Below are 12,971 nucleotides of genomic sequence, written 5' to 3' on the forward strand. Positions count from 1 at the left end.
ACAGATACCTTGTGGAATGTGAAGTTTTTATTTTTTTATATAAACTTAAAAGAAAGGGCTTTATGTCATCTTTCATCCAGATTTTAGCAGCTTTAAATAAGCTAAAGAAAAAAGATATTTATTCAACTATGCTATTACTCATATTAGCAACTTCAACAGTCTGAAGTTTTGTCAAGTCATGTAATATTAGTTAAGAACACAGAACAAAACTATAAATATGTTTACAAATGTCTGAGAAACCCGTTGAATTCCTTTTCCATAAAAGAAAAATAATACGTAGTATTGTAGTAAGTATAATGCAGTATATTTGTCAGTTGGAATAATCAAGATCTAGTCCATTGCCTTAAGGTCACTTAGTTACTTTATTAGATTTGTTTAAAAAACCAAACGTAAGGACAACTGGTTTTATAAATCTGTATGGAGAAGGTTTTTGTGCCTCTGACAAATCTGAATTGATTTCATCCTTCTTTTGTAGTAATGGTACCAAGGAATAGGATTGGAACTACAGATACCCTCCACCAACTTCCAAGTTACCTGCTTATATCAAAAGGGTCAAACTCCACTGCAGTACACAGCGCTGGGCCAGTAACATCAGACAGGCAAATGGCAATAAAAGATTACAGGGCCAATTCTTATGACTACCCAAAGCAGACGATGACTTGAGAAACCAGAGCATGTGTATACTTCAAAGAAAAGCCATGTTTCTGGAGCCATACGCTGTCTTACCAATGTCCCATCAAATTTTGTACAGTGGATTCATTCAATAGTGACATTTTCTTTCATTGTGACATTTTGTACACGTGAAGACAATTATTTCACTACTGCCACAATATGCTTCTTCCTCTCTGACACAAATGGCATAGATCCTGGTTTGCTGTGCTTCCGACGATTCAGCTCCCTAGAAACAAAAAACAGGAAAATGAAGTTCAGTAGTCAGCACAAAGATTTAACTAATATTAGCCTCCTCCTTAGGCTACTAACAGAGATATCCCACAATTAAAAAATAAGCTAAGAATTGCTCTGCTTTTATTAATCCAAAGCCCCATACTTCCTCCTTTCAGAAGAAGGATTGTCCCTTTGAAAAATAAAACTTCAAAAGTTTCTCACTTTTACTCTTCCGATTCTCTCCCTCGTCCTGCATGGGGGGAGCGAGCAAGTGGCTGTGTGGGGCTTAGTTGATGACTGGGGTTAAACCATGACACTAATTTAGAAAAGTTTCAAATCAATCCTCTTTTTAGGAGCTCAGCTTACTTGTTGTCAACAGGATTTGCTGCTCAAGTTTATAGAGTCTTTCAGCTGAGAAAGATGACTAAACCCCACCACTTTTTGGTTTTACTGTTAATTTAATGGCTACAGCAAAGTATGTCACCTTCTGCTCCTAGAAATTCCAATATAGCAATGATCCAGGTGACAGTAAACACTCATCTTGGAGTCTGGCATTAAAAAAAACAACCACAAAAACCCCAAAACAAAAACAAAAAAGCCTCCAAACACAGAAAACACTCCATTCTGTTTCCATTGCAATGTTGCATCATGTCATGCTTAACAGAGCATTGTGGCTCCTTCCAACATGGTATTTGCTCTCATTTCTTCAGTGGACTTTTGGGAAGCAGCCAGTTCTCACTGCTCCTGGCTCTCGTCTACATTTTCCTTATAATCAAAGGTTAATCAATCCAGTAGTTCATGTTCACTCATTCAGATGTTAAACATAGCTCATATTTGTTCCTCCCACACACTGTAGCTCTATCCCTCCCACGCACCACTGCTACAGCACTGCAGTGATACATTTTATTAAGACCAAGAGAAAACAAAGCCAGAAGTAGAAGACATACTTTCGCCGACGAGCTTCTCTCATGATACGTTGCTCCTTAACTTGGCAATATATACTTTTAGGCAAGTGACGGTGTTGAGCTATGCGTCTGATCTTTGGGTGATACTGGAACTTCTCCTTTAGCTTCTGATTGTAATTCATAGCTGCCTTCTCTCGTGGTGCAAGCTATGGGGAAAACAAGACAGACAAGCATGTTACAAAAGAACAGGGCTTTAACTGTCACGATTTTCTCTACAAAACAAAACTTTTAATTCAAATGGCTTCCTTCTAGCAAATGGCTGTAACCACAGGAACTTCAGAATTAGGGTATTAAAAACCTACAATTTCAACAATACCCCAATGCTTAAACACAAAACATTATCGGTTTCCAAGTTCAATGAAGTAACTGAATTTACTCCCTGAAAATCAGATTTCAGTGTGCTGTAGAGAAAACAAGAGAGAATAGAAATAGCTGACAGTAAAACATCTTTGATCGGAGTCTGCCTGCTTTCCTAACTGCTGCTGCTGATCAACTTTTGCTGTGAAACGAAGATTTGCAGGCATTTTAATCACTAGCCAGTGTAAGTACGAACACTATAAATGAATTGTCTTCATGAACAGCTTTACAGACAGCTCTTCAGGTGGCCTAAATCTTAGCCAGCACCTTGATCCATTAGGAAGCACAGTGCACGTATCAGATTTCAAGTATTAGCTTGACTCTATGGCACACAGGGACTTCCAACTTTCATCAGGCAGCTAAAAATATCTTAGTATCACAAACACATGAAATACAGGTGAGCTAGTAATATCGCAAAAGACTTTAATTTTATCCACGTTTAAAATTATGATGGTCTGAGCCACCATTAGAAACACTGAAAGTAAGAAATGCTTTTTCCTGACGGCTAACCTACACAGGATATTTTTTTCAACTAGGCACATTTCCTTTAGCCCTAATGCTTATTTATCAGAAGGAAAAAAAAAAATCCTGTGTGCGCTGTGGTTTTGTTTAAAGCATGCACTGCTTCATGAGGAATATCAGTGTCTCTATATTTTGAATTTGATCAAGTTGCATTTCAGACTGGTGAGCCTTCATATAAACAGAAGGTCTGTTAATATTAAATATTAACAGAACATAATCCTATCCTTTCTACCCTCCTGCCCAAAATACACTATATAACTCTAACACTTTAGACATTTTAAAACCCTTCACATTTTCAAAGTGGCACAAGTTTTTTTGCCCTTCCGCATTTATTTCATCCACTACTACTTGAGCTTAATGTATTAAAAGCAAAACAATAGTTCAGATAACTTCTATTTATTCAGCTTTGCTAATGACTCAGTTTTACTAATTTACTTTCTCAAGAAAAAACAGAACCTGAATTTCAAACACTAACAACAAAAAGAAAGCAGTAACAAAACCAACAACTTTATTACACACGAAAATTTGGAAATTCCACCTACATTATTATGAAACATGCTTTTTTCCCCCCCTTTGAAATCAGCAATCAGCTATTTCTTCTCCAGTCTGGAGGTCACTTTTAGAAGTGACTCCTGTTAGAATATTTCATGAATTCTGAAAAAATAAATATCATACTCAGATAATTTTGGTCTGAAATATCATTAATGGTCTGACAGCAAGTATTAATAAAACATAAGGAAAAGGAGTTTCTCCTTTGGGACAATAAAGAAACCAGGTACCAGATGCAGAGTTGCTCATCACTCAGAAAATTCCCATTCAGGCATGAGAGATCTTGTTTCTCCACACCTTCTTATTTGTAAAAAGAGAAATCCCTCTGCTTTACTTACAGTTATCACAACCTCTCAAATTTCAAGTGAGTACATTTTACAATCTTAACCCACTAAAACTAAGACACATACACCACCCTTTACTGAAACTCATTCTAGCAAGCCAGCCTGAATAGCTGGTTCACTCTCAATAAATCCCAGGTGTTCCCACTCTGCAGAAAACTGCCAACATAATCCAAATTAAAGAGCTTTTATTTTAATTAAATGCAATGATTTTTCCTTTAATTTAAGGAGAACAAATTGCTGCTGATTTAGTATAACCTTGATGATTATACAGACAAGAGGTGAATCTGTAAATTAAAGATACATCCAAGATATCTTATTTAAAAAATTAATATAGATTTAAAGGTGGTTATGTTTGAGTCTGATTCCATTTTTACGTGTAATGTGGTGTACAGAAAGGCATGCAGCTGGTGAATTTCCATCCAACTACACAATGCCAACTCCCCATATACCAGCCTGCGCTAAGTCCACCCATCTCTACATGACGGTAAAAAAAATTTTGCAGTAATGACAAGTTTCTGTCTATTGATGAGAGACAGCCAATAGCTAAGAAAGCAGACTGCAACAATGCACTGAATTCCAACCTCTCTCGTGCAAGTCATTTTACAAAGGACAAGGTCAACAACTGAAGAGAATGGCATTACTGCCCATTCTGCTTTGAGCTGGAGAAGATGCCGTAAACATAGCACGATTTAGCAGGATTACAGAGCTTGTATACAGGGACTAGAACACCTACAATATAATAAATTAGGATTTATATGACATCGTAAGTGGAAGACATGCTCAAAGATGACATATGACCCTTTTTTTGTACATTCCAAAAGTGAATGTGCAACTTCCTATATGAGGGAAATAGGAATTGTGTGGCAGAAAGACAGCTGATTTGTACTATTACCACAACAGCACTTCACAGCAAATACCTAGAGTGAAAAAGGAGGACAAAGAACTCTAAAATGCAACCAAGTTATCAGCAATAGGAAAATGTGTCCTCGAGTAAACTGCCCATGCCTCTCTCCTCCCTCCAGATGAAAGAGGCTGGTTATTTTTCCCATTAAGCAGAAGGAAGGTAAGCATTTTTCCAGAAACCTGATTGAAGAGCTAAAACCACCTTTAACAAAAAAATTCTCCTGTTAAAGAGGGCTGTATTTGTACTGTGCAGTATTTAAAACTCCACACTATTAAGATTCCTGTAATTCAGCATGAGAATATGAAATGGCTGTTTATCTATCCTGTCCAGGTTGCCCTTCTAGGTTAGGGCAGACAGCACAGACGCAACATTTTTAGAATGCAAACGCATCCCAGCAGTTTTCTACACCATGGTTTGTCTTTATTTTTTTTCTATTGCTGTGCTGAAAACACCTTCCTAAATTTATTGCCATAAAGTTTATTACTCATTGTTTCCTTGGACCAAAACTGTATGGCTTCTTTACATCTAAATAGATGACAAAAAAGAAAAGTAATATAAATGTTAAAAGCACAGAATCATAGCTAAAGGGATGAAGTTACATGTGCACTGTATCCCAAAAATCACTATGAAAATAATGTCATGTCACACAATATCTGGTACTGCTTGTTATCAGCCTTATCTCACAAAATGGAACTGTATACTAGAAGCAGACTGAAAGACTATACAATTACTTAGACAGCTTTGATGCACTCCTGCTAATGCACTTTGCTAGATCAAAAACCAAGACTTGTAACCGCACTTTCTCCTTTTTCAGTCCTCACTCAAAAGCTCTTATTTCTGCATCTTGTAAGAAAGCAGCAAACCTATGCTCCACTACTCTTACAGTCACTCCTCATGCTAGTTTCACACTTCTAAAATACAAATCATTCCCAAGCAGAAAATTTTCTTCTTCAATTGTCCAGTGCTCTAATTCTTAACTACTTTGGAAATGTAACAGAGAAATTTTGCACCTGTTACTCACAGAAGTAATGTTACTAAGCATTTACACTCTAAGAACTCTGAGCGCAGATCTTGTTTAACTGAGTCTTTTGCTTCTGGACATGCAGAGCTAGATGTTTACTGCTTTAAAAATAACACCTGTTAAGTCCTATTTAATAACATTTATTATTTAATCAATTTTTACTGAAAAAACTAAACATTGCAAATTATTTTAAAGCAACTTCTGCAGTAGCTCCAGAGAGAACTGGGGTTTTTTACCACTATGTAAAACCTTGCAGACTTAACTGTCAGTGGAGTGGAGACACAGCATGCCTCTGGCTCCTCCAGAGACTTCTATTCTTACTTTAATGTTTCACTGATTTTGAATTATGAGTGCGATGCCAAATATATTAAAATCCAGAAGAAACATGCATGTCAGAACTGATGACTGCAAGGGTAGCCACGGTTCAGAAAGTACAACTTTCCAACTGGATAAATGTTCATCAGTCACAACATAAGCACTGTATATTCACTACAACTTCCTTGGAACCCAGCAATGCTAAAAACAACTAAGTACTCAAAGAAAAAAAAAAGTTTGATTACCATTTTTCTTTTTCTTTCAGGATGCTGGATTCCATCCACCCCACCCCAAAAATATCCGTCTTAAAATACAATGTATTACAAGATGTTAGCATTTTATCAGAAATACAGTGACCTTTGGATGAGTCATTCAATCAAATCTTCTCAGCAAAGAAAAATAGCAGACCAAGCAACTAAGCATTTAAGACATTCTGACACTTCCGACAGAATTACTGAATGTTCAGCTTTGAATATTCAAAGTGTTCAAAAAATAGCCAGACTATGGAAAAACTGGACATTTATAAAATGAGCAAGCATATGTCTGTGAAGATAAGAACATCAATCTTCTAAAAAAGGAGCAGGTACTAAAGAAAAACAGTGGAACCTAATAAATAGCCATTAACAGTTGCAACGTTAAGAATCACAGGAACTACCAGGTTGGATCAAACAAGGATTGGCACAGTTGCCTGAATCCAAGCAACATTTCCAAGGTATATCCAAGAACATGGTAAGCCATAAGGGTTCCACTCTTAAGTCCTATTAGCAACAATTACTCTCTAAACATCTGAAAAATAAAATTTCATAGTGCTTCTAAAAAAACCAAAAATTTAACAACTGTAGCAGCTTCAGACAGTTACTAATTTAATATCCAAATTCAGCATCTTGCTAAATTCAAGGTTTCGACACCATCATGCTTGAACACATTTCCACAGAAGATATGGGGATGTGAAAGATTATCTCTTCTTATTATAACATAATTCTTTACAAGTTCATTAGCATCATCCATGTAAAATGACAGCAGTTTCACTATGTCCCTTTTAAGTTCTTCCTGTATTTCTAAATAATTTTGGTTCCTCAAGATATCTTTTGATGCTGCAAGGTTTGTTTTTTTTAAGACAGGATGACAAGTTTTGTCTTTTAAATGATGGGATGACTTTCATTTTTGATAGGAAAAAACACCCCCAAAACAAACAAAAAAATTAAACAAAAACAACAAATCACATGCCACTTGAGCTGTGTGTTATAGTTAGCTATTGACTTAGTTCTCGTGAGCTGATAGCCAAAGAGCTTTGACAGAAATGCTTACAAACCCTTACACGCGTGCACACCACAAAAGCTGTATTTGTAGGATCTCACAACAGCAGAACTGAACCGTATGCGCAGCCTCCAAGAGGTGTGGCAAGCAGAAACACCGTACTTACAAACAGGAGAAAAAAAAAAGGACAGGCTATTTTATGTAAGATTCGCTGTCAGGTCAAGGAAGACAAAAGTATTCATGTGCAGACGACATTCAACACCCGAAACTCATAATTGGTAGTGCCTTTTTTAGGCCCATCCATGCCCAGTTTTCACTGATGCAAATACTACAGAAAACAGCAGAAGGTAATTTACCATTCAACATTTTGAATACTTAAACAACAGCTAAGTTGTCCTTTTGGTACGCAGTACTTCTATGATGCAGGAGTTTGCCTATTACTTCCCAGAGCCAAGATTCTTTACTCTTTCATAAGAAAAGGAGCCAATGCCACCTAGTAGTCAATAGAGTGACTTTTCTGTTCACACCTGAAAATATTAAGCATCATTCTATATTAAAATAGTATTTTCGACATTCTTTTTACCCACTTGTCCTTCACACAAAGGGCACAGAGTAATGCATGTCAAAAATATCAGGCAATTCTGTTATAGAACAACATCTTAGAGCCAGCATGCTCTCTCACTAAGAATATAGTGAATAAAGAGAGAAATTTTCAATTAATACTATAAAACTAGGTGAAAAGGGCGTTGCCACGAGCATACGGATACAGTAAGAGGAAAACAAGTAATATTTCTGCCCAAAACCACACTGTCTAAGCAAATTCAACATAAAAGTTAAATCAAAAAGTAAAGTCTACAGTGAGCTTTGTGGAGTCCTTGGAATTAGCAAGTATGGGACTGAGATATTTAAGTGTTTGACTGAAGCACTACATGGGAAAATCCCAAGAATCAATTCAGTACAGGAAAAAAAAATAGCACCCTCAACAAAAAAGTTATTCCATTAACGAAATTCAACTGAAATAGTAGTTTCTTGTGTAGACTGTAAACATATGTAAACATAAACAGTGTACAGGCTACAAAGTCGTGGATTTTTTATCTATAGCTCTACAGCAAAGACGAGAAAAATAATAGGACTTCCAAATACTTATGGTGGGCCATAGCTAAAGATACACACATTGTTTTAGCTGTGCTACTCCATATCCAGTGCTTCACAGTGCACATGCAACAGTCCATGAATGATCCCATTCCTCGTTGGTAGCCCTAAGTACTCCCTTCACCTGCCACCTATCCCAGCTCCGCTCCACTTCCCTCCTACACAGATACTGTAACTTGATGGAGCATTTGGTAAACACAAGCAGCCCTAGACTTAACTATGCAATAGATCCATCCCCTTAACTGTACAATATTCTCTGAATTACAGCTTCCCTCTCCTCCCCTCTCAATCTTTCACAACGTCAAATAGAAATTCCCCCAAGCATTATTTGACAGCTATGCTGATGGGCTCAGAAAAAGCAATGTAAGCACCTCCAAAATACCATAACAATATAAAGCAACATAAAGGGATTACTCCCAGCAGACAAAGTGTCAAATTCATTCTCCAAAGTCATTCAATACTTTAATACAACTTTGCAGATGAATATATGCAAGTGGTAACTGTAATAGAACATTTTGGCTTTGTCTATACATAAACATTTGAAGAAGTATAACTGAAAAGACATGTATCTAATTAGACTGATGGCTGTTCCTACTAGGAACACTTCAACCAAACTGACTTACATTGAATTAAATGGACTTCAGACACCACACTAGTTTGTCCTTAACCTATTTAACTCTCAGCTATCAAGTGGGCAATCTCAGTTATGCATCCATCGGTGAAAATGGACTATTTTACAATGCATATGCTTATCACGGTATGAACTGCACATGAACCAGTCGCATGCTGATGAGAATTTTTTAAAAGTAGTAACCCTAAGCTTCAGTAGAATGACTTATGTATGGCAAACCATAATGTTTTTCTTTTTCTCTAGTGCAAAGAGATGAATTCTCACCTGTACCACCTAAGTAAAACACTCTAATTAGTTTAGGTAGAACTGATGATTACTGTTTACATTAAACAAGACCCAAAAAAAGTCACCTTGTGTAGCAATGAGGCATGTAACTTTATTACTATAAGCTGCAGTAAATGCAATGAGCTACACTGCACATCAGTGCTGATGTCAAATTCTTAATTTTACATTTTCCCTTTAGAAACAAGTTTTTAGAAGTTGAATAGGCTAACCAGTTGTAATAACAACAAAACCCCCAAATGTCTTGTGATAACGAAAAGCAAAATGCAACTCTTACCACTCCCAGTTTTTCAGAAGCATTAGCTTTCCACAGACGAATATTCATCTCATCTGAGCCACACAGAATATATTTGTTATCTGAAGTCCATTTTACAGTGATGACATGCTGCATTCGTTTTGTATGATATACCTCCCTAAAGCAAAGAGAAACATTTTTAAATGATCTATCATCACTTCTCCCACCAACATTACCTTTCAAATAGCAGAAAGCATTCTGTTCAAGGCAAAACTTTTTATTCTTTTGTTAGTTTTAAAATCTGATTTTTAAACATTGTGCTGACCTTAAATGTATATAAAGACATTCAAATAAAGTGTGATGGTTAGACTGATAAAGGATCGCCTAGGATAAGATGCTTTTTAAATAAGTGCTATCATAGAACCATAGAATCATAGAATGGTTTGGGTTGGAAGGGACCTTAAAGACCATCTAGTTCCAACCTCCCTGCCATGAGCAGGGACACCCTCCACTAGACCAGGTTGCCCAAAGCCCCATCCAACCTGGCCTTGAACACTTGAGGGGGCATCCACAGCTTCTCTGGGCAACCTGTGCCAGTGTCTCACAATAGAAATTACAGTAAATAAAGAATAACTCTTTTTGCAAAACATGCCTTGGGTATACAGTGCAATATGCATACTGTTCCTGAAATCATTTTCACTAATATGCTGTTACACCGATCAAGCATTACAGAATGGGAATGCAGAAGAATGGGTGCCAAAGAATCTGACACCACCGTTACGAATAAGAAAGAGAACAGTAAATAAACCCCTCCAGCTGCCCATTTATGACATGGCGGTGGACTGGTATTGTGATTTCCCTCCCTTCCCCAAAAATGGGCTTATTATCTAAAGGACTCGTAGGAAAAATTTTAAAACCCTAAAAACGAAAAGAAAAGTCTCCATCCTGCAAACAAGAACTCAACAAGAAATATCAGCCAGTAAAAAAAAGGACTCACAAGTGCTGGCATGTGTTGAAAAATGTTTCTACATGTTACATTTAAACCAATATTTAAACTCTTATCTAGTTTTCATTAAGTATGTACCAAACAAGCAGAATAATATTTATTCTTTTATTTCTGCTATAAAAATACAGGACTAAGTATACTTTTCTCATAATTTTAATTATTTATTAGCATTCTAAAGGTGAAGAATAAGTAAGGCCTACTTATTGTCCACTAATACCCACTCCTTTGGTATATCAGTCACACATTGCAGCTAATGGACTAGTGGTTTTGGTTTTTGGTTTTTTTTTTTTTAAAAGTAAAATCCAAGCAGTAATAGAAAGGAAATATGGAAACACCACCTATTCAAGACACGTGGAAAAATTAAACTGGGGTTGAGCTAGAGGGGTTGTGAAAAAAACAAAAGTAATCAATATATCACCTTAAATAAGCTTCAGTAAGCTTAATTACCTCTTGTAATTCACACTCAAGTGATGCTCTACAAGAACAGCCATGTGGAAGACTAAGCACAACGACCTTCAGAAAACGTTAACACTCACATAATTTCTTTTACTGATGCTGATGTTTAATAGCATGTGTGCACATTACGCATTTTCATAAGCATTTTTATGTTTACTTCCATTTTACTATCTGGCTCAGTAACAAAGCTTTTCTTCACCCACCTTTGGGGAACTAAGTACTTTTCCTTCCCTTACTCTGAATTTTCAGCCTTTGTCTCTCCTGTTGCTGTCATCGCAAGTTATTAAGTATCTTTCTCAGGGAAAGGAAAACACACAAAACATAGCTAAACAACCTGGATCTGTCATTTTAAAAATTCGCACAGACATCTGGTTCTGTTTACCAAGAATTTACTAAATTTAATAAACTTCATAATAAATCTTATTTCTTATGGCTAATCAATTTCCTAATTTAAATTTTCAATTTAAAATAAAATAGAAAGCAATGGAAATCAGGAGTTTTTCAGACTGACAGAAGCTCAAAAGTCAAAACTGGAATACCATCAGGATCCTTGTTTACAGATACTCCTAAGCGCCCTCTCAGTTTTCCAACCGAGATCAGATCTTCCGTTTGGAGACTTTTCTCCATTCCATGGGATTCATTTCAACTGTGCAATTCTGAAAAAGCCCAGCTTCTAAAGAATTTTAAGTGTCCTTGGATGCCCCAGTGCACCTATATGAGGCTACATTCTTTATTTGTAAGGCTTTGCCTCACTAGATTTATGGTCACTGCACAGAAGGGGAAAAAAGGGGAACCAAAGAGGAAAATTGCTTCCACGGGCCTTGGCAACAATCTGCTATAATGTGGAATAAAGTCTTTTACTGTTGCATTACAGGGTCTGCAAACTTCCCCCCAATTATGTGCTTTAACTTTGTATATCACCACTTTTGTGAACTATTACATAGAAAAGAAAATCTGTAGAACACAGGAGCTCCTAACCATATTGTTTAATAATACAAGAATAAAAAAAATAAAATCAAAACAAACCCACAAAGGAACTGCAATACCTAATTACATTTAAAATATCATTTCAAGACAGGAAGAAAATGAAAACTACTTGTAGATTACATACAAAGGAAAATGTATACAGGCCCTCTCCATCTTTAATGCAGTATAGGAGCACACAAACAGTTATGTTGAATAATGCATACATAAATGCATCAATAATAAAAATATACTCCTCCCCCAATCAATATTTCAACATTTCCACCCCGCAAACCACCTAGAACTTGACTTAGTAGCAACTTTTTGGGGAGCCGAGGTTGGAGAAAGGAAAGCAACTACAAGTAAAATAAAGTTAGAATAAAGGAATAAAAAAAAAGGGAAGAACTGACAACAGAGAATAATGAAGGTAGGTTTATGAAAAACAAATGATACCAGACAGATCTGATAACTTGCTTCAATTTTCATCAAACTGAAAAAAAAATAATGGAGACACAGTAGATGCAATCTGTACTTCAGCAAAATATTTAATACACTGCCTTATGAAATCTTACATGAAAAACTAATTTAAAGTGAATTGTATTCAAAGCATTGTCACATGAATCAAAACCCGGTTAACAAAATATGACCAAAAGGTAATAAGCATACTGAAACAGATCACAAAAGTGTCCCAGACTTATACTGAGGAATTCATAGAAAAATGCTTTTCACATAATGTCTTTAGCAATCATCCATATAGGATGAAGACAGTCCCTAGAAAACCAAATGCTATAATGTGTAAGGCACTGCAAACTTAAGTGGTGACAGATACAGTACAAAGTGACCTAAAAACATTGAAGATACCTATAGAGGGAAATAAAATGAGATTCATCTTGGTAAAATACAAATGAGTACACTCAAGCACAATCATCGACTAGTTTTAATCCAAAACTGCATAAGTACTGCTATCTGTTAAGAAGAAGTTCTACCCTAATACATACTCCAGAATTATGTCAACTACACGACCTGTCAATCTCAAATTACACACAGAGTAAGATTTCAATATTCACAGAAGTGAATGCCCCAGTGAAGATGTTAATGAATGAATGAAGAATTCTGAGGACTAGAGA

At 36.2% G+C, this 12,971-nt stretch overlaps 1 protein-coding gene across 1 annotated transcript in view; it reads right to left on the minus strand.

The window, feature by feature from the left end:
• Positions 1-343: 343 nt before the first annotated feature.
• Positions 344-12,971, minus strand: part of DCAF13 (DDB1 and CUL4 associated factor 13) — a 28,133-nt gene continuing 15,505 nt past the window's right edge. The window contains exons 9-11 of the mRNA XM_054815098.1: positions 9,462-9,597; positions 1,833-1,996; positions 344-898 (exon numbers count right to left, since the gene is read on the minus strand). Coding sequence (XP_054671073.1) covers positions 811-898; positions 1,833-1,996; positions 9,462-9,597 — 388 coding nt within the window. The 3' untranslated portion in view covers positions 344-810. The remainder of the gene's footprint in view (positions 899-1,832; positions 1,997-9,461; positions 9,598-12,971) is intronic.

This window comes from Grus americana, chromosome 2, assembly GCF_028858705.1.
Source record: "Grus americana isolate bGruAme1 chromosome 2, bGruAme1.mat, whole genome shotgun sequence".
Lineage (NCBI taxonomy): Eukaryota > Metazoa > Chordata > Aves > Gruiformes > Gruidae > Grus > Grus americana.